General features: G+C 45.4%; 1 protein-coding gene across 1 annotated transcript; it reads left to right on the top strand.

Moving 5' to 3' along the window:
• The first annotated feature begins 8,109 nt into the window (after positions 1-8,109).
• Positions 8,110-13,963, top strand: PAGR1 (PAXIP1 associated glutamate rich protein 1). The gene is made up of 3 exons (XM_070944440.1): positions 8,110-8,492; positions 8,633-8,715; positions 13,779-13,963. Exons 1-3 carry the CDS (start codon positions 8,110-8,112, stop codon positions 13,961-13,963), a joined length of 651 nt encoding a protein of 216 aa, XP_070800541.1.
• The last annotated feature ends 8,577 nt before the right edge of the window (positions 13,964-22,540 follow it).

Here is a 22,540-nt window from a genome sequence, read left to right as displayed (position 1 = left end):
GGGTGATCTCTTGTCCTTTCCTTATCCAGAGAAGTTCCAAGGAACCGGTCTATTCACTGGTTCCTTCAGTTGGCCTTGGGGTCCACGGGGGGGATTATCGAGCAACTTCTCTTTACATCGTCTGGATTATTTTGGTGCCTCTAACAGAGAGGAAAATTGCCAGAAAGGAGAAGGAGGCTGCCATGCAGAGGAAGGCAGAGATAGTCCTTGATTTATGACCACAATTGAGCTCAAAATTTTGGTTGCTAAGCAAGAGCGTTGTTAAGTGAGTTTCACCACATTTTACTCAATCCATGATCTCTCCTAGCTCTAAAAGTCATGTGCAGGCTAGGGAAGAACATCTGAAGGCGTGTGTAATGTTCTAATGTACAGAAGTTATAGTTAAATGTGTGGCAGAAAGTGGACTCTGGGTGTGTTTTTCCAAATGCAGTAAGTGTCAACTTGCAAGCTTTCAAGTTGCCATGAGCAGGAGGGAGGGAGAACTGATAGAGCTGATTGATTTCCCTAACTGAAGTTACATTCCATACATGCTTTCTTTCCGCAATCAGAAGAAGGGTGTTGGATTTCACAGCCAGCCAAAGTGGTTAATTGGAGAATGTGATTTATGACATGGCCAGGGAGGTGGGGAGAGACAGGGTCATAGGGGAACGTAAATCTACGTGGGATTAGTTCTAACTGCATCCGAATATTGCCGAAATGGTGCTCCTAATAAATGACTGTATTTCTTTTGAAGTTTGGCTCATGGCTCATGAATTAATTAGGGCATCTTTCGGAAACTTCACAGACAGTTAGAACTACTTTTAAAATCTATCAAGATTACCAGGTTTCCTGAATCCTGGACTCTCCAATCGCTCCCCGATATCTGGGGTGCTGGGAGGGAAAATCAGGCAACCATGGCCGAAGACAGGCTATCTGAAGAGAGCCTAATTGCAGCCAGAGTGCAGCCTCCCTCAGACATCAAAGCTGAGATGCCTGCTCCAGCGGCAGAAGCAAGAAAAGATGAGTATTGGTGGGAGTTAACCCCTAAAGCAGCTGAGGTTGAGTTCCCCCACCCCAATGCCCGGGAAAAGGGGAAGCCCCTGAGCAAGCTGGGAAGAGTGGAGTGAAGGTTGGACTGGAAACAAGCCAGGCTCCCAAAGCCCCTGGGGAGTTCCAGAGAGCAGCCAAGGGAGGAATTTGACCGGGCCACCCTTCCTGATGAGGGGCCATCATGCAGGCCAAAGGAGAGGTGAGGAGCAGTGGATCCCTTTGAAGTGAGGAGAAGCAGACAGGAACACAGCCCCCCTTCTCCACCCATCAGAAGGAGGCTGCAACCAGTGTCTTTTCCATGCAGCAGGCAGGCTGCCCAGGGCAGACAAACCCCTCTCTCCCTCCAAACTAGAGCTAAGGAAGAGGGCCAGCTACATCAAATGCAAGCATACAGAGGCCAACAGGGGGAGAGAGGAGCAGTGCTGAATGAACTGCCCCAGTTCAGAGGAAAGTTTGATGAGGACTCAGACCAGCTAGCCCTATTCCTTGACTCAGCTGAGATCCACCTAGAATGTTATGGACACCTCTACCCATCCCCCAGAGCCATGGTGAATACCATCGCAGAGGGGCTAGAGGGGGAAGCAAGGGAATGGCTAGCAGCCCTCCACAAGAGGAGAGCCCCCCAACTGCAAGACATAGACGACTTCCTACGACTGCTAGAGGCCAGATTTGAGGAGGCAGAGGAAGACCCGTATGCAGAGGATGAGCTCAGCTATCTAAAGCAGAGGGGACGTCCCATTAAAGAGCACATCCATAAATTTAGGAGAGTCATTGGGAGGCTACCCCCTTTGCCAGAGCGGTTGCTAGTGCACTTTTTCAGAACAAGCCTGGACAATCAAATTGCCCAGGTAACCGCTTACTGGGACATCCCAAACCAGCTCTCTGAGTGGTTCCAAGTAGCAATAAAAGTCGACAGTGGATTGCGTGCCAACAACATGAGAGAGCAACCAGACACGAAAGAGAGGGGGCAACCCGACCTGAAACTGCCCAGCCAATGGGGAACCACAGCACCACGGCAGACCCCGAAACCAGTCCTCCCCCGAAGCCTGCTGAAGTGCTACAGATGTGGGGGGAAGGGCCACACAGAATCTGTGTGCACGACTCCAGCCCCAAGGCCTAGGCCAGAGCCACCACCCAGGGCACAGCTGGAACGAGGCCCCAAATGAGCCACCAACACATCCCGGAGGGCCCTCCAGGCTGAAGATGTCCCTCCCCACCCAGCCAAAGGGGGGGAAACACCAGGCAACGATGACCAGTTGCCAGAATCCTATGATAGTGAGGAGCAGGGCGAAAATGACCCAATGGTGAGGGGATCAGTCCACCCTTTCGTTTTCCCAATACGCCTCACAGCCCCAAAAATCGGGAGCCAGGGGGCCTTTCAAGCCCTGATAGACTCAGGCTGCACTAGATGCTTGATCAACCTAACCACAGTCCTGAAACTGGGGATCAGAGCAAAAAAACTGACCCACCCAATCCGGTTCGAACAGGTTGATGGGTCCCTAATGGGGGGAACCTATGCCACTCACCTGAACGAACCAGTGAGGCTAGAGCTAGCGGATCACTGGGAAGTAATTCGATTCATAATAGCCCCCAAAATGACAGATCCAGTCATACTGGGACTCTCCTGGATAGACAAGTGGGGACCGACCATCTGGTGTCAAGGGGGTACCCGCAGACAGAGAATAGCAAAGGGGCCCCAACCCCTCCCACACCAGCGAGCAGAAACACCACCCATGCAGGGAACCCTCCAAAAAAGCACACCAGAACAAGTGGCAGCCACATCCAACAAAACCCCAGAGACCGAACAGATCCCAAGGGAATATCAGGACCTTGCATAAGTATTCAGCGAGGCTGAGTGCAACGTCCTGCCTCCCCACCGCGAGGCAGATTGCGCCATCGAAATCATCCCCGGGGCAAAACTACCCAAGCCCAAACTGTATGCCATGACACCCCGGGAAATGCAAGAAATGTGCAATTACATAGACGAAAGCCTAGAAAGGGGGTTCATCGAGCCAGCCAAACCATGGGTCGCAGCGCCAGTCCTCTTCAAAGAAAAAAAAGATGGAACTATGAGATTTGTGTGTGGACTTTCAAGGAATCAATGCCATGTGTGTACACAACCTATATCCCCTCCCCCTCATGAAGGACATGCTATCTCACCTGGCCAAAGGAAAAGTCTTCACCAAACTAGACCTCAGAGAAGCATACTACCAAGTACGCATCAGGGAGGGAGACGAGTGGAAAACAGCGTTCAACTGCCCCCTAGGGAGCTTCCAATTCAAAGTGATGCCTTTTGGACTGCAGAGAGCCCCAGCAGTGTTCATGCAATTAATAAATGAGGTGCTGCATGAGCCCCTCTACAAGGGGGTTCTTGTCTACCTAGAGGACATCCTTATTTACACTGAGACCATGGACGACCACATACCCCTTGTCCGCCAGGTACTGGAAAAACTTCTGGCAGCCAACCTGTATGTCAAGCTGTCAAAATGTGAGTTCCACCATGCACGGCTAGACTACCTGGGTTATCGAGTGTCAAATGAGGGAATAGAGATGGATCCAGCCAAAGTGCAAGCCGTCCTAGGCTGGCAACCCCCTCGCACCTGTAGACAGCTACAAAGCTTCCTAGGGTTCTTGAACTTCTACAGGCAATTCATCCCCTCCTTTGCAAAGATTGCCAAACCCATGACAGACCTCCTAAAGACAGGAAGCCCAGGAACAAAACCCCGCCCGGGACAACCTCTACAGTGGGACCTAACCTGCCAAGGGGCATTTGAAACACTAAAAGAAATGTTTGCGAAGGAACCGGTGTTGAAGCATCCTGACCCCGAACAACCCTTCGTCATCCAAGCAGATGCCAGCGATGTGGCAGTTGGAGCAGTGCTACTCCAAAGAAATAGTCAAGGAAATCTACAACCCTGTGCCTACACCTCCCGCAAGCTCACAGACACAGAGAGACGATGGGCAGCATGGGAAAAGGAGGCATTCGTGGTGAGATGGGCACTGCTAATCTGGCAACACCTGTTGGAAGGGGGCCAGAAACCGTTCGAAGTCTGGACTGACCACAAAAACCTGGAGGCCCTCAGGACCCTGTGAAAACTATCACCCAAACAAGTCCGTTGGGTGGACTTCAACCATTTCGACTTCGTGCTAAAGCACATTCCAGGGGGGAGGAACTTTCTAGCCGATGCCCTCTCCCGCATGCCCCAGTACAAATGTGAGCGGGAGCAGGTAGTGGACACCATCGTTCCCCTTACCCAAATAGCGGGCCAAGTAACCACCAGACGACAACGCCACGACCGGCACGACCAACCAACAAGCGATCTAACGGCAAAACTCAAAACTGAACTGCTGGCAGACCCCTGGTTCCGAGACAATCAACACATCCTGACAAAAAGGGATGACCTTGCATGGAAGGGGACAAAGCTCTATGTCCCGGAATCCCTATGCACCCTGAAACGAAAGAGATAACTTCTCTCCGCTTCTGGTACATCAAAGTAAAATGCTCAATAATTACAGAGTCAATCAAGTCCAAAGATAATCCAGCAAAGTCTATAGCAAAAGTCCGGCAATGCAGAATGGCGTGGAAGCTTTCAGCTTTGTTCGTCACAAGGTTTGACTGGCCACCATGCTCCCTTTTATACCCTGTGGGGTGTGGTCCAGTGACTCAGCCTAATCTCGGGCACGCCTTTTCTTTTGTTGCACGCACTTATCTCTGCGACGCTGGCATGGATCCAGCCAAGACTCATTACTCTCATCACTGTCCACCTGTGGCTGCGTGGATGTGCTTGCCCTTCGGCGGACACTGAAGGCATTGCCAAAGAGGAGGGTCCTGGAGAGGGAGGCCTTGCCAACTCCTCTCCTTCACTCTCGAAGTCCTCTCCTGCTGATGACACAGGCTCAGGTAACGGAGCCACAACACCTGCCAAGAGATTTTACTCACTAAGGGAGGTTTTTTCTCCTCAGTCCGATATACCAAATTAATTCCTCAAAGCAAAGAATTGTCAAAGTCCAGTCCGAAGAAATCCAAAAAGAGATTCTAACAGGGTTCTAGAAACACAATATGACTTCTGAGCTTTTCAATTTGTCCGTCACAAGGCCTGAATAGCCGACACACCCCCTTTTATCCCTTGTGGGGTGTGGTCCAGTGACTCAGCTCAATCTCTGGCCCACCCACGCCTGTTTCTCTGCTGCATGCGCTTATCCTTCCGATGCTGTTTGGGCTCCAGCCAAAACTCATCCCCCTCGCTCTCTATCTGCGGCTGCTCCGAAGTGCCTTGCTCCTGGCATATCTCTTGGCCTTCGGAGGAAACCTGAGGCATTGCCGGAGAGGAGGGTCCTGGAGAGGGAGGCCTTGCCAAATCCTCTCCTTCACCTTCTGAGTCCTCTCCCTCTGTTAGGACAGGCTCGGGGGTTGGAGTCACAACAAAGACTTTACACTTAGCACGGAGGCAGTTCTGGTGGCCCAGCATAAAGAAAGATGTGGACAGTTATGTGAAAAGTTGCACCATCTGCGCCACGATGAAGAAGCGACCAGGAAAACCCCCCGGACTGCTACAATCAGTAGCAGAGCCAACAAGACCATGGGAGGAGATTGCAATGGACTTTATAGTGGAGTTGCCGAAAAGTGGGGGAAACACGGTGATCTGGACTGTAATAGATTTATTTTCCAAACAGGCACACTTCATACCCTGGAGCGGACTACCCTCAGCCCACCAGTTGGCCAAACTGTTCCTGAAACACATCTACCGCCTCCATGGAGTACCAAGAAGAATTATCTCTGACAGAGGGGTCCAGTTCATGGCTAAATTCTGGAGGGAGTTCCTATGGTCCATTGGGTCATCCCAGGGCCTTAGCTCAGCCTTTCATCCGAGCACCAATGGGGGGGCGGAGACACTGAATGCCATGGTAGAGCAGTACCTGAGGTGCTACGTGAACTATCAGCAATCCAGTTGGGCGGACCTCCTGTCTTTTGCCGAGGTCGCGTATAATAATGCTGTTCACAGTAGCACAGGGCTAACCCCATTCAAGGTAGTGAGCGGCATGGACTTTGTCCCAATGCCTGAGTATCCAAGGGAGCTCCCCTCCTCAGTCAGCTTGACCGATTGGATGGCGACACTGAAAGCAACCTGGGAGAATGTCAAGAAAGCACTAGCTAAAGCGGCACAAACCTATAAGAAACAGGCAGACAAACACCAAGCTCTCCAAAGGCCATTTCAATTGGGGGAGAAAGTTTACCTCTCCACAAAATATTTGAGGTTAAAACTCCCTAGCAAGAAATTGGCGCCAAAGTTTATGGGACCATTCCCCATAGTAAAGATAATCAACCCGGTCACGGTGCAATTGAAATTGCCCCAACTGCTAGGGAAGTTACACCCGGTATTCCATAGTAGCCTCTTAAAACCCGTGGTCAGATCGACCCTGAGGCCACTACCCCATGAGTCCCCAGACCCCATGGTCATAGGGGGCCAGACCCATTATGAGGTGCAGTAAATCCTCAATTCGAGGTGGCACAGGAGACAACTCCAATATTTAATCAAGTGGAAGGGTTACCCCTTATTAGAGGCATCTTAGGTAAAGAGTCGAAACATCCAGGCTGATCGCCTTATAGCCAAATTTCACGCGGAAAATCCAAACAAGCTAGGTGTGGGGTCATGTCCGTAACCTCTACATCTGTACTCAAATTGTTTTGCTTTGCGCAGGTTGCCCTCAGGAGGTGAGGGGAGCCGAATGTCAACTTGCAAGCTTTCAAGTTGCCATGAGCAGGAGGGAGGGAGGACTGATAGAGCTGATTGATTTCCCTAACTGAAGTTACATTCCATACATGCTTTCTTTCTGCAATCAGAAGAAGGGTGTTGGATTTCACAGCTAGCCAAAGTGGTTAATTGGAGAATGTGATTTATGACATGGCCAGGGAGGAGAGGAGAGACAGGGTCATAGGGGAATGTAAATCTATGTGGGATTCTAACTGTATCCGAATATTGCTGAAATGGTGCTCCTAATAAATGACTGTATTTCTTTTGAAGTTTGGCTCATGGCTCATGAATTAATTAGGACATCTTTTGGAAACTTCACAGTAAGGTTGAATGTGTATAGTTTTAGAAGAGCTGTGTGTGTATGTGTGTGTACATACACATACAGTATATATAGTAGATGTATCTTTTTGCGTGCCTATACACACTTTATACTATGTAATATGTATGTACACATATGGCATATATACATAGGATTAAATAGTATATTTTGGATGTTCAGTAGTAGTAAATAAATAGATAGGGAAATTGTATCTCTTTGAGGCAAGGAGAAGCCAGGCAAAGCTCCCCTTGACGTGAGTGACGTCACATTGGCCACACCCACCCAGTCACATGACCAAGCCACACCCACCCAGTCACATGACCAAGCCACGCCCACCAAGCAAGCCACACCCACAGAACCAGTAGTAAAGTTTTTTGAATCCCACCACTGAAATAGTTCCAGTATTTTTAAAATGCCTTTCCAAAACAACGCCTGCTCAATTTAAAAGTCCAATTTTCTATGTTCTTAAAAGGGTTTTTTTGCTTTTCTCCCCTTGATTCTTTTCTTTCAATTCTGAAGTTTTTCTCAAAGTGCTTAGTCGCTGCTTTAACAAATGCTTCTCTTTTCCTGGATTTTTTCCTTTTGCGGTTAGGTTTTAAATAGAAAAGAATCCTCTCACCCAGTTCCAGACACTCTTCACTAACTCCGCTCCAGCACCAGTCTTAGGTGTTCCTCGACTGCCCCAGCTTCATAGCAGCCAACTTTAGGCTACCTCTTCTCCTCGTTGTGGCTGAGAGGGAAAGAAACCCCGGGTCCAGCAGAAGAGTTGCAACTCTCTGCTGTCTCACAGGGCACCCCTCTTTGCTTCCCCGCCCCTACAGGGCGGCTTTGGCTCCTTTTGGAGCCCACCAACGGGGAGAACATGGCACGGGAGCACGGAGACCCGCTTGTGTCCGATCTCGCTGCGACGTCAGCCAGAACTCCCAGTTATCTCAGAATCAGATTGTCACCTCAGAGTTTGCCATATTTTCACTTATCTTGTGGTCTCATCTTCTCTTTATTACAGCCATGGAAGAAGTGGAGGAAGGGGAAGTGACCTCGGGGATGCAATCCTTGGCAGTGGAGTATGGGCATGCTCCAGATTTAGCTTCTTCCCATGAGGAACAAGATGATCTTGCTAGAGAAACTGAGGGGGAATTATCAGGGAAGGGAGAGGAATCTGTTGAAGAGGATTGGTGCACCCCTTGCAGCGATGAGGAGCTGGATTTTCCAGATAACTGGATGTCTGAACCCAAGGAGATCCACTGTTTATATGAGCTCATTGCTGAGCACGGGACTCTGGAGATTCAGGCTGAAATCCTCCCTCGGCGCAATCCAACTCCAGAGCCTGACAGTGAAGATGAGGACAAATCTGATGGACAATCTGAACACCAGGAAGAAGAGGAGGAGAAGTGAGAAATGGGTTTTTGTATTTGGCTTAAAGGAGTGGGGGAGGGAGGAATTTAAGATTTGCAGTTATGTTAAGGGGAGGAATGATAGGCTTGAGAATATTGCCAGGTTGATTCTTTTTCCCCCCCTCTGTTTGCTCCAGGCCTCACGTGCCTATTGAGTTCGACATTGATGATGAGCCTGCCACTCCCAAAAGCTCCTTGACTGATCAAGGGAGAACTCCTGGTACGTAAGGAAGGCAATTGAGTTTCCATAAGAAGACAGAAGAGCTTTGCCAGGCCAATGAATTATGGAATAGAGCAGTCTGCCCCCAAGCTGGCCCACCAGTTGCTTATGGGAAGCCCACAAGCTGGGTGTGGGTGCAATAGAACCTTCCCTTTTGTGTTACCTATTGCAAATAGCAATAGCACTTAGACTTATATACCGCTTTACAGTGCTTTATAGCCCTCTCTAAGCAGTTTACAGAGTCAGCATATTGCCCCCAACAATCTGGGTCCTCATTTTACCCACCTTGGAAGGATGGAAAGCTGAGTCAACCTTGAGCCAGTGAGAATCGAACTGCTGGCAATTGGCAGACTTAGCCTGCAATACTGTGTTCTAACCACCACAGTGTCATATTCAGATCATCATATCATATCCAGATATAATCAACCATTTGTTTAGCAAATCAGGAGAAGAGTTGTTGAGGATCAATTTCACTTTACAGATAGTCCTTGATTTACAACCATTCTTTTAGCAACCGTTTGAAGTTACAACAGCACTGAAAAAAAGTGACTCGTCATTTGTTATGTTTAGCCGACATGACTAGCAGCTATTTACAGTATAATCATTCTCCATGACTTGGTGTCTGATCCTTTTATAATGCAAAGTTGATAGTCATCCCTCCTCTGATGGTAAATTGTCCTCAGGGATGACTCACACCCTGTGAGAGAAAAAGACATTTTCATGGCTTCGCAAATGTCTTTGTGGCTTTTGCATTACACATTGGGCCTAATTCAGTCTGCAAAACAATGAATCTAGATCAAGACAATAGTGTAGGGAGTGGTTGATTTTTCTGAGGAGCAGCAAATATTTGTGAGATTGTGTCCATGCCCACAATACTTGTTAGGTCAAGCATCTATCGACCCAGGGGCAAAGATATAATCCAACGCCTGTCGTTCAGGTCCTGCTATGTTGGGATGCCAGAGATCAGCAATAAAAATCACCTGAGGTCCATCACTGGGGGAACCCAGTGGTGAGATTCAGCCGGTTCTCACCGGTTCGCCCGAATCGGTAGCTAACCACGCCCGGCCACGCCCCTTGCTATTGACAGTATAATCATTCTCCATGACTTGGTGTCTGATCCTTTTATAATGCAAAGTTGATAGTCATCCCTCCTCTGATGGTAAATTGTCCTCAGGGATGACTCACACCCTGGTCACCACTTCTTTATCCTCCTACCATCGGGAAGGAGATATAGAAGCATAGCTAGCCCCGCGAACAGGCTGAAGAACAGTTTTTATCTGTGGGCTGTCAGACTCCTGAATGCAAAATAACATCATAACTACGTAGTACGATGGACTTGCAGGGCTGGTGCAACGTGTAACATGTTCACACTGGTGCAATAGGACTGGGTGGTTTTTAATATGATTTATTGGGTTAGGGATTTTCTGTCTTCACTGTGAGTTGTATTGTGTTGGGGGGGTGCACTGAGGGAGCTCAACCAATCTCGTACATATTGTTGTGCACTGACAATAAAGATTTGAATTGAATTGAAGAACTACGTCCTCTTGGCTGTCCTTAATCTCCCACCATTTATTAGATGACTCCAACTTCTAGCTTATGCAAGAGAGAAAAGGAAAGAAACTCTTCCTCCCTTGCATAATTTTCATACATCAAACCCATTTAATCATTTTTATTGAAGTAGAAAACTCCAGAGAGGGCCAGTTTGGTAAGCGGTTAAGGCACCAGGATAGAAACTGGGAGACCAGCAGTTCTATACCCTAGGGAAGTGATGGCTAACCTTTTTGCCATCGCGTGCCAGGAGAGGGGGGGGGCGGGGGAGGGTTGCACGCGCACATGCCCACGCACATGTGTGCGCAACCCCCTCCCCCCTCCCCCCCCCGCTCCTGCCACATGATGGCCTGGTAGGCCCGTTTTTCTTTCTTACCTGGTTCCAGATCCTCTCTGTGTATCTGGGAACGGCGAAAACAGCCTTTCCCACTCCCTTGGAGGCCCTACGGAGGCTGAAAAGGCCCATTTCCCAACTCCCGGTGGGACAGGAAGTGACATTTTTTGCTGTCCCCAGCCTCCAGAACCTCTCTAGGAGTCTCTAGGAGCCTCTCTAGGAGTCTCTAGGAGCCTCTCTAGGAGTCTCTGGAGGCTGGGGACAGGAAAAAATGTCACTTCCTGTCCCACTGGGAGTGGGGAAATGGGCCCTTTGAGCCTCCGTAGGGCCTCCAAGGGAGTGGGAAAGGCTGTTTTCGCCGTTCCCAGATACACAGAGAGGATCTGGAGCCAGGTAAGAAAGAAAAACGGGCCTTCCCCACCCCCCCAGGCCCTCCAGAAGCAGGAAACAGCCTGTTTCCCTACTTCTGGTGGGCCCAGAAGGCCCGAAAATCAGCTGGCCGGCGTGCGCATGCGCCCCAGAGCTGAGCTGGCGTGCCCACTAATATGGCTCCGCGTGCCACCTGTGGCACGTGTGCCATAGGTTCGCCATCACGGCCCTAGGGCTAGGCGTATAGCCAGCTGGATAACCTTGGGCCAGTCCCACTCACTCAGCCCTAGGAAGGAAGCAATAACAAACCACTTCTGAAAAACCTTGCCAAGAAAACTGCAGGGACTTGCCTAGGCAATCCCCAGGAATCAATACTGACTCAGTACGTACATGTGTGTGTGCATGTGTATATAAAATGGTTAAATTTTCAGAGTCTGTGATGTCTTTCATCCACATTTCCCACTAGGGTTATTCAAAATAGTAGATTTTTAGAAAGAGGATCCTAGACAGAAAAAAAATGTTTAAATCACCTCTTATGTTGTAACATTCACTTTTTGAAGTACCCCCATTGCTGAGAAGCAGTACAGGCGGTCTTCGACTTGCGTCCACAATTGGGACCAGAATTTCCATTGCTAAGCCATTCGGTTGTTAAGTGAGTCGCACCTGATTTTATGACTTTTTTTTGCCAAAGTTGTTAAGCAACTCACTGCAGATGTTCAGCGAATCACATGGTCATGAAGGAAATCCAGCTTCCCCCATTGACTTTGCTCATCAGAAGCTGACTCAGAAGGTAGTAACTGGTGATCACGTGACCCTGGGATGCTGCACCTGCTTGTCAAGAATCTAAATTTTGATCATGTGACCCCAGGGATGCTGCAATGGTCCGAAGTGTGAGGACTAGTCATAAATCACTTTTCTGAGTGCCGTAACTTTGAACGATCACTGAACCAATGGTTGTAAATCAAGGACTAAAACGTATTGAGATTATTTATTGATAGGTAGCAAAGTTGTCAATTTCTTAACCTAACAAATAAATGCTGTTGCTAGTCAGTTTTCTCCCACCTGCTTCCTCATGGTTTTTAATTATTTTGCAATTCTCTATAGGAACAGCAAAGATTGCACTATATAAGCTAGCTGTTCTGTCCCCGTCTCACACACGCACCCCCACAGACAGGCAACAGTTAAAGAACTCGGCCGACAACAGTTTATCCGGTATCAGAATTGGCAGCAACCCAGTGGCTGGCTGCCAGGTATTCTTTACTCACGAGGGGGGAGTTTCTCCCTTCGTCCGGGAACAAAGCCAATACACAATAATCAACAAAGTCCAGTAAATACAAAGAAGGTCGTCCGATATCCGTTTTTTGCTTGTCACAGAGCTGGACTTCCGGTTTGCTTGCCTCCGGTGAAAGACGGTCCCTCTCTAAGGACCGCCAGCCCCGCCGTCTGTAGAGCCGCTTCGACTTTGAGAAGCGGCTTGAAAACTCCAGAATCTGAAGGATTTGAAGGAGAAGAGTAAGCAAGGTGCAGGTCGAGCCCCTGTGAGCCCCCAGAAGATCGCTACTGGGGAGGAAACAGGCGCGGCTCCCTTTCAACTTGCTGAGACTCCGGACGGCGTGGGACGACTCTGCTTGCTGCAGAGCAAGCCGGCTGCAGCAAACATCCAAATTGATTGAAATTAACTTCATTAATCAGCGGAAAAAACAACCTGAACCTTTAAACCAAGAAACTGCAAGTATTACTTTTTTTTGTGACTTTTTGATCTAAACAAAAATCAGAGCGAGTGAAAGCGGCTTGAAAAAATGGCACCCGGCTCCAGTGTTAACAAGCTGAGAGTGAGAGTGGTCTTGTAAAGCTATTCTAACAAGTTACAAAGTTGCGCTGCTTGTAACAAGCAAACAGGAGAAGAGGGAGAAAAAATCCTTTTTAAAATAAGCCTGAGCTCGCTTCAGTTTAATTCTATTTCCAATTTGACTAAACCAGGGGGACTTTTTTAGAGGACTTTGTGGTGCTGGAAAAGGAAAAAGGATCTCCTTTTTCAGAAAATCTAATCTACGTGGCAGAATGGCTTCTAAAAAACAGGAAGGCAAGGCAGCAGGGGGGGGATCCCCCACACACAAGTCTGAACAGCAGTTTCCTTCCTTATTTTGCAATTTTCTGTAGGAACAGCAAAGATTGCACTATATAAGCTAGCTGTTCTGTCCCCGTCTCACACACGCACCCCCACAGACAGGCAACAGTTAAAGAACTCAGCCGACAACAGTTTATCCGGTATCAGAATTGGCAGCAACCCAGTGGCTGGCTGCCAGGTATTCTTTACTCACGAGGGGGGAGTTTCTCCCTTCGTCCGGGAACAAAGCCAATACACAATAATCAACAAAGTCCAGTAAATACAAAGAAGGTCGTCCGATATCCGTTTTTTGCTTGTCACAGAGCTGAACCGGCCACCACACCCTCTTTTATACCCTGTGGGGTGTCGTCCAGTGACTCAGCCTAATCCCTGGCATGCCTCTTCTTCTGCTGCGCGCGCTTATCTCTGCGACGCTGCCGAGGGTCCAGCCAAGACTCATCTTCCTCATTACTGTCCACCTGTGGCTGCGTGGACGTGCTTGGCCCCGGGCCTATTTCTTGACTTTCGGAGGACACCGAAGGCATTGCCAGAGAGGAGGGTCCTGGAGAGGGAGGCCTTGCCAACTCCTCTTCTTCACTCTCGGAGTCCTCTCCTGCCGATAACACAGGCTCAGGTAACGGAGCCACAGCACTAGCATGATGTATGAATTTCATCTTCCAATCCTGATTTCTGATTAATTTCCAGGGATGTTAACTAAGAGTCAGAAAAGAGAAGCCCGCCTGGACAAGGTGCTGTCAGACATGAAGCGCCATAAAGTGCTGGAGGAGCAAATTATGAAGACCAGCTGTGACCTCTTTGACCTTGATTCAGATGATGTACCCACTCCAAAACGATCCTCTGGTCTCTTCCTCCATCAATGCAAATACTAATGGTAACAAAGAAGATGAGCTGAGAAGAGGATGGAGTGGAACTATGTGTGCAGATACAAAGGGAAGGAACTCCTGCTTAAACCCATTGCATCTGTTAGTACCCTGGACTTTGACTCTGATCCCGTTTGGGTTGCTGGAGGTACTAGTTTCTGGGTGTAATAAAACTCTGTGAGTTTGCTTTTAATTTAATTTCTGTGAACTATTCTTATAGTAATGGAAAGAATTGCCAATCAGGAGGTGAGTTGTTGAGCACCTACAATTTCACTTGCCATATATAGTCCTGAACTTGCAACCATTCATTTAGCAACCATTCAAAGTTACAACAGCAGTGAAAAAATCTGATGACTGGTCCTTGCAGTTAAACCGTCCCCATGTTCACATGATCTGAATTCAGGTGCTTGGCAACCGGCATGCATTTACGTTGTTTGTAGTGTCCCAGGGTCACGTGATCCCCATTTGCGGCCTTCCCAGCCATCTTCCAACAAGCAAAGTCAATGGGGGAAGCTGGATTCACTTAATGACCACACGATTCATTTAACAACCACAACAATTCACTTAACAACTGGCAAAAATGTCATTAAATCAGGTGCAATTCACTTAACAACCGTCCTAGCTCAGCAACAGAAATTCTGTCCCAATTGCTGTAAATTGAGGCTGCCTGTACCCCATTTTGTCTGCTTACCCTCAATCTTTTTGTGATCCTGGAGTTGATGAAGCTATGGGGTTCCTTGTCACAAATGTCCTTGTCAAAAAAGCCAACACCGTTCTAGGCTGCATTAACAGAGGGATAGAATCAAAATCACGTGAAGTGTTAATACCGCTTTATAATGCCTTGGTAAGGTCACACTTGGAATACTGCATCCAGTTTTGGTCGCCATGATGTAAAAAAGAGGTTGCGACTCTAGAAAGAGTGCAGAGAAGAGCAACAAAGATGATGAGGGGACTGGAGGCTAAAACATAAAGAACAGTTGCTGGAACTGGGTATGTCTAGTTTAATGAAAAGAAGGACTAGGGGAGACATGATAGCAGTGTTCCAATATCTCAGGGGCTGCCACAAAGAAGAGGGAGTCAAGCTATTCTCCAAAGCACCTGAGGGCAGGACAAGAAGCAATGGATGGAAACTACTCAAGGAGAGAAGCAACCTAGAACCAAGGAGAAATTTCCTGACAGAACAACTAACCAGTGGAACAACTTGCCTCCAGAAGTTGTAAATGCTCCAACCCTGGAAGTTTTTAAAAAGAGATTGGACAACCATTTGTCTGAAATGGTATAAGGTTTCCTGCCTAAACAGGGGGTTCGACTAGAAGACCTCCAAGGTCCTATTCTATTCTATTCTATTCTATTCTGTTCTGTTCTGTTCTGTTCTGTTCTGTTCTGTTCTGTTCTGTTCTGTTCTTTCTATTCTGTTCTATTCTATCCTATCCCATCCCATCCCTATCCCTATCCCTATCCCTATCGCTATCCCTATCCCTATCCCTATCCCTATCCCTATCCCTATCCCTATCCCTATCCCTATCCCTATCCCTATCCCTATCCCTATCCCTATCCCTATCCCTATCCGTATTCTATTCTTCCCTATCCAGTGGTGGGATTCAGCCGGTTCTCACCAGTTCACCCGAACCAGTAGCTAACCACGCCTGGCCACGCCCCTTGCCCCTCCCAGCCACTCGCCTCGGATGAGGCTGATATGTAATGCCTTATCTCTTGCCGCGCGGCCCTCCCAATCAGCATTTCCCTAAATGAGAAAGCTGGCCGGGGTCAGTCCTAGCTTTGCTATCCATCGCAGCTAGGAATCTCAAATAAAGCCCAGAATGAATGTTTCTGTTTCAGCCAATCTGGGCGCTAGCTAGGCAGGCGGCCTGCAAACTCCGTGGTCTTCCGAGGAGCCCGGCCAAAGTTTCACTCGCTGAGGCACCAGGACTCCTGATGACGGGATGGGGTCCTTTGGGCACTTAGTTTGGCTACCTATTAGCCCCAGCCCCACCCTCCTCCTCAGCAAGTGGCACGCAAAAGTTCGGCCGGGCTCCTCGAGAGACAGAGTTTGCAGGAGGCCGATCTAGGGGCTGGTTGTAGCACAAACGTTCATTCTGGGCTTCGAGATTCCTGGCTGCATTGGGCAGCAAAGCTCAGTTCAGCCCTCTGATCCAGCAGCTGAAAAAGGGGGTGGAGAGAAACAGTCCCATTGCCAAGGTACGCGTGGGATGGAGTGGGGAAGAAATGCAAACTTCAGCCTCCTAGTGCAGCGCGGGGCTTTGGGCAAAGGCTGGAGGGAAGGGCCTCTGGCTCGCTCGCGCTTTTTCCCTCCCCAGTCTAGGTTGACGCAGGTAGAAGCTCACATTGCCCTTTCCAAGCCTGCTGTCGGTGAAGCTGGGTGCTGGTGAGGGCTGGCTTTTTGCTTAGCTTTGTCCGGCTGTCGGGGGGGGGGAACGGACAGGGGCCTGGGGAGGAAGCCATGTCCCCCTGACAGCTGGACAAAGCTAGGCAAAAAGCCAGCTCTCACCGGCACCCAGCTTCTCCAACAGCAGGCTTGCAAAAGGCAATGTGGCTCCACCTGCAATCAAGCTAGAGTGGGGAGGGGGAACACGAGACCGTGGGAGGAGGGAAGCCAGGTAAAGGGAGAGCGAGGGCATCCGCAGGATCCTGTAGCACAGTGGTTCTCAACCTTCCTAATGCCGCGACCCTTTAATACAGTTCCTCATGTTGGGGTGACCCCCAACCAGGGGTGGGTTCTAATTTTTTTTACTACCGGTTCTGTGGGCGTGGCTTATTTTGTGGGCATGGCTTGGAGGTCATGTGACTGGGTGGGCGTGGCTAGCTGGTCATGTGACCGGGTGGCCATGGCTATGTGTATAGGGACTACTCAGAGGGCTGAAAAAAGTCATTTCTGACAGGTCCTCGCACTTTTGACTGGTCCTCACACTTATGACCATCCTCACATTTATGCCCGTGCAGCATTCTTAACAACCATGTCACTCATTTCACAACTGCTTCTTTTCACCATGGTGATAAGATAGGGCAAAAAACGTAAAATGTGAGGATAGTCATAAATTCGAGGACTGGTCAAAAGTGCGAGGACCAGTCAAAAATAACTTTTTCAGCCCTCTGAGTAGTCCATATGCACAAAAGGACTACCCAGAGGGCTGAAAAAAGTGATTTCTGACAGGTCCTCGCACTTTTGACCGGTCTTCGCACTTATGACTGGTCATCATTTATGCCCATTGTAGCATTCTTAACAACCATGTCACTCATTTCACAACTGCTTCTCTTCACCATGGTGACAAGATAGGGCAAAAACGTAAAATGTGAGGACAGTCGTAAGTTCGAGGACTGGTCAAAAGTGCGAGGACCAGTCAGAAATAACTTTTTCAGCCCTCTGAGTAGTCCATATGCATAAAAGGATACAGCAATAGAGAGGGATGAAGGAAGGGAAGGGAAATTAGAGTAGGAGTGAGGGTAAGAGAGGGAGGAAGAGAGGAGGAGAAGGAGAAAGGAAGAGGAAGTAGGGAGGAGAAGAAGAGGGGGAGGAAGAGAAAGTAAGAAGGAAAGAAAAGAGAGAGGTGGTAGGTTTGAGGAGAAAGATTGCTGTACAATAAAAAAGATGAAAGGGAAGAAAGCCAACCCCAAACAAATATAAAGATATTAAGATAAAGAATGAATTGTTAAACTTTGAAGAATAAAAGAGAACAAATAGGAATAAATAACAATAATTAGAAATACACATACAAACATACAATGTATTTTCTTTGAACAGAGTATTTGGACGGTTCACAAATTTAAACAGTGTTTAGTCATTTCAATTAAATTTACAATTTCTATATTTCCTTTTTGCCATATTTATTCCTCATCTATTTTTGTAAAAAACCAATATTACCCTTCATCCTCATCTCTAATCTTAATCAAATTCAATTTTTCCCTTCTATTCTATATTATACCCCTTCCCATTGTCATCTATTTTTATATCCATCCTCACATTGGTTAATTATGTAATATTACAGTTGTTTAATATAAATTCAACATTTTAATATAAATCAATTAGTTATATAACTACCTTTTTTGTATATTAATCAATATGAACATGAATATTCCAATTATTTCCATGCAATCCAATTTCTTACAAATCAATTAATTATATTTACCAATAATAATAAACCAAATAATTTCCCCCATATATTCCTCCAAACCACAACTTAACCATTTCTGCTTTCAGAAATATACAATTAATAGTATCTCAATTATTACAATTCCCTAGTTAAATAGAGCTTTTTTTCTTTTGTGTTTTAAAATCCTCTTTTTCCCTAAATTTCCCATTGTTTGCACCTACCTTTTTTGGTGAGGAAAAAGAAAAGAATTCTGCCTGCCTAATTTTCCAACCTTGCAGCAACAGCAAAGCCAACAGCCTGCTTTACTTTCAGTTTCGTTTTTCAGCATAGCTAGGGGGAAAAAAAATCTGCTCCAGGACTCTTTGCAAGGAAGCAGCAGAGCCCTGAGCAAAACAGCTGAGAGCAAATCAGCTGAGAGTCGGGAGCCGATCTAATCAAGGGCTAATTAGCCTATGCTGAAGCTCCGCGGGCCAATAAAATTACAAGAAACCACCGAACCATTTGTTAAATTGCTGGCTCGCCTGCCCCTCGCCCACCACTATTTATTGGCAATAAATAGTGGTGCGGAGGGGCGGGGCGAGCCAGCAATTTAACAAAGCCCCGCGTCAAGAATTTAAACAGTTTTTTTTCCTCTAGCCATCAGCTGGGACTCAGGAGGCAGCAATAGATTGGGAGTGGGCGGGGTAAGCGAATGGCCGGCGATCCAACAGAGCAGAGAGTGAGGGTGAGTGAATGTTGCGTAATTTTAAGGATCAGACTCAATAAATGATTCAAGAATGAAGTATTCAAACATTAACACTATTTATTTACATTAGGCATTCTATATTCTCTGAGAGATAGTAGATAGAAGCAAGGAGGAGGTGCATACAACTCCTTTTATATTAACAAGGCGGAGTAAAGGATGGGAGTGGTTACATATGAATAAATTAGGAGAGGAAGAATAAATTAACCCCTAATACCCCGTGTATATACAATTCCCCTATTAGAGAATAAGGCATTTACTTGTGACAAATCCCCCTCTAAATGCCGATTCGATATACAACAATAATTACATTCAGATTCAGAACAATACAAAACTTGCAATTTAGAAGTTAAATATTTGTGCTGTTTAGATGGTAAAGGCTTAGTTAAAATGTCAGCTATTTGTTCTGATGTTTCGCAATGAACTGCTTTAATAAATCCATCTTGAGATAATTGTCTCACGTGCTTGAATTTTATATCTATATGCCTGGATCTTTGTCCAATAGCATCAGATCTAGATATCTCAATAGCAGCTTTATTATCTTCATGTATGACAAATGGTAATGAAGGATTTTTCCAAATATTTGATAACAAATCATTAAACCATACAAGATTGTTGGAGGCTTTAGATAAACAAACATATTCTGCCTCAGTTGTTGATGTAGCTACTAAATCCTGTTTTCCAGTATACCAGTAAACTGGACAGTCGTTAAGAAAAAATATGTAACCTGATGTGCTTTTTCTACATATGGTATCACCTGCCCAATCCGCATCAGCGTAACAAGTGAGGACGGGCTCCTTGACATTATTAGGTTCCAGTAGTAAACAAAAGTCTAAGCTGTGCTTTAAGTACCTTAATATTCTTTTAACAGCTTCCCAATGATACATTAAGGGTTTGCTTACGTACCTGGATAATAGATTGAGGGGCAAAGCAATATCAGGTCTAGTCCAATTAGAAATATACAAAAGGGAACCAATAACTGATCTGTAAAGTGTATTATCCTTAAATTCAGGGGATGATTCATCTACGTTCCTTAAGAAATCTGTTTGCATAGGGGTATCACAAGACTTAGCATCATTCAAATTGCACTTGTTTAGGAGCTCTATAATTTTATCTTTCTGAGAAAGTTTGAATCCTTTTTTAGTTTTACTGATTTGAACTCCAAGATATTTATTTACCTTCCCCAATGATTTTAAAGAAAAATGTTCATTTAATTTTGTTACAAATGTATCTCTTTTTTCTTTATGTTTACCGATATACAAAATATCATCCACATAAATTAACACAAATTCTAAAGAATCACCCTCCTTTTTGACAAAGAAACAGTTGTCTGCAGTGGTGGCATCGAAATTCATAGTTTTGAGTACTTTGACTAAACATTCATACCAACGTTTGCCGGATTGTTTCAATCCGTACAAACTTTTATTCAATAACCAAGTTTCATTTTTGTTTGTGTATTGACTATGAGGTGCCCTTACATATATCTCTTTATCAAGTTTTGCATGTAGATACGCAGTCTGTATGTCATATTGAAATACATCAAGGTTAAGTGCAGATGCTATAACTAAAGCTGTCTTGACACTCTCAGTTCTTACTGTGGGAGAATACGTGTCTGTGTAATCCTCAGGATATTTCTGAGCATAACCTTGTGCAACTAATCTAGCTTTGTACAATGTGTTGCCTTCTTCTAGATTTTTAATTTTGTATATCCACCTGGTGCCTATAATAGTTTTATCCTTAGGTGCAGGAGTAGGTGTGAATACATTTAATTCTCGTAGACTGTCCATCTCCTTAGCCATGGCTGATTCCCATCTTTTTCTTTCTTCAGTGGGGAGCTTTAATACTTCCTCGTATGTATTTGGCGTTGATGCTTCGCTATCCATGTACATTACGTAATCTTTGTATTTGCTTGGCACCTGATTTCTGTTACATCTGATTGTTTTTTCTAGTTTGCTATCGTTATCGTGTAGGTATCTTGCCTCTTTTTTTGTTAATGAATCTGTCTTTATTCTGTGTTGACTATTTGTCCATGTTTTATTTTTGTTTCTATGTGTGTTGTGATTGCGTTCTTCTCTATTTATTTTATCTTTATGCTCAGTGTCTAAATTTGTGTTTGGGAATATTTCATTAAGATGTATTTTAGACCAATTGGCCTGTTCATGAAATACAGCCGTTCTAGAAATTATAAATTTGTTGTTACTATCAATAAATCTGTACCCTTTTGTGCCTGTTTCGTATCCCATGAATCTAAGTCTTCTGGATACGTTCTCCCCTTTACGCCTCAATTGTTTTGGTATGTGTACATCCGCTGTGACTCCAAATATGTGCATGTGTGTTATTTTGGGTTTTCTATTGTACATTAATTCGTATGGTGTCTTGTTTATAATGCTGGACCAAGTCCTATTTTGCGTATAATTGGAGTATTGTAATGCTTCTGACCAGAATTGTTTTCCTAAGCCAGCATCTTCTAATGTGCATCTAATCATGGTTTGTAGTGTTGAATTTTTTCTCTCTACTACTCCATTTTGGAATGCAGAGAAAGGGCTAGACGTGAAATGTAGCATCCCTTTGTCTTTTAACCATTGAGAGAATTCTTTTGACATGAATTCAGATCCCCTATCTGTCATGATTTGTTTTATTTTAATATTATGTTGTGTTTCTACACGTTTGTAAAACTCTTTAAATTTTTGAAATGTTTCATCTTTGTGTTTTAAAGTGTAGACAAATCCATAACGACTATAGTCATCTACAATAGTCAGAAAGTATCATTTTCTATATGTGATTGATGGTGTTAATGGACCAACCAGATCCATGTGTACCAAATCAAAAATTTGATTAGTTGATCTTGTTGCCTTTCTTGGTTTGGGACTAGTTTTGAGTTTTGTGGACTTACATACTGAGCATTCCAAATAGTTTTTACAATTTTTTATTTTAACACCTTCAGCATGTTCAATCATTTTTTGTACTACAGGAAAACTAGCATGTCCTAATTTCCTATGTAAAATATGTGCACATTCATCGTGAATTGGTTTTCCAATTGTAGGTTTTTTGTTATTAGATGTGTCATTAATAGATGTGTCTTTGTGGCTATGAATTGTTTCATGTTCCTCATTATCACTATTGCTATTGTCTTCATTCTCTATGTTATTGTCATCTTCCATGTTAGAATCAATATTGTGTAACCATTTTTCTTTTATAACTAAATATGGTAGACCTCCTTTGATAGTCACACTACCCAAGCTTGTTTTGTCTTTCTCTAATGTTGCTTTTCCTTTTGAGAATACTATGTTTATGTTAGAATCTCTACTTAGTTTTATTGCACTAAGTATGTTATGAGGTATTTCTGGTATTAATAATACCCCCTCTATTTTTCCTAGACCGGGTAAGTTTACATTTCCTCTACCAATAACTTGGACCTTTTCTTGATTGGCTACCTTAATTACAAATTTATCTTCTACAAATGAAGATAATATATTTTTGTTATGTGTTGTGTGATTAGTTGCCCCAGAATCAATGAGCCAATCATTATCCCCTGAATGTTGTATGTTAGTTATATTATGTTTATTTAATCCATTTAGTGATCCAGACTTTTTATCTCTCGAATTATCCCTGCCCCCTCTATGTTCTCTATAATTAGGTGAGCTTCTATATCTAAGTCTATCAATGGATGATTGTCTGTTATGGTATCTACTTCTATAGTCATGTTTTTGTCTTTCTCTAAGAAATTTAGTACAA

Source organism: Pituophis catenifer, unplaced genomic scaffold (assembly GCF_029215685.1).
Source record: "Pituophis catenifer annectens isolate HBS135680 unplaced genomic scaffold, rPitCat1.0.hap2 SCAF_5, whole genome shotgun sequence".
NCBI classification, from domain to species: domain Eukaryota; kingdom Metazoa; phylum Chordata; class Lepidosauria; order Squamata; family Colubridae; genus Pituophis; species Pituophis catenifer.
This window is presented reverse-complemented; position numbering and strand designations above follow the sequence as displayed.

What these genes read in the sequence shown, in the direction of transcription:
- PAGR1 (XM_070944440.1), top strand. Translation starts at nt 8,110, where the DNA reads ATGGAAGAAGTGGAGGAAGGGGAAGTGACCTCGGGGATGCAATCCTTG. An exon ending in CAGGAAGAAGAGGAGGAGAA is followed by an intron (nt 8,493 to 8,632) that starts GTGAGAAATGGG and finishes TGTTTGCTCCAG; the next exon opens with GCCTCACGTGCCTATTGAGT. An exon ending in TGATCAAGGGAGAACTCCTG is followed by an intron (nt 8,716 to 13,778) that starts GTACGTAAGGAA and finishes ATTAATTTCCAG; the next exon opens with GGATGTTAACTAAGAGTCAG.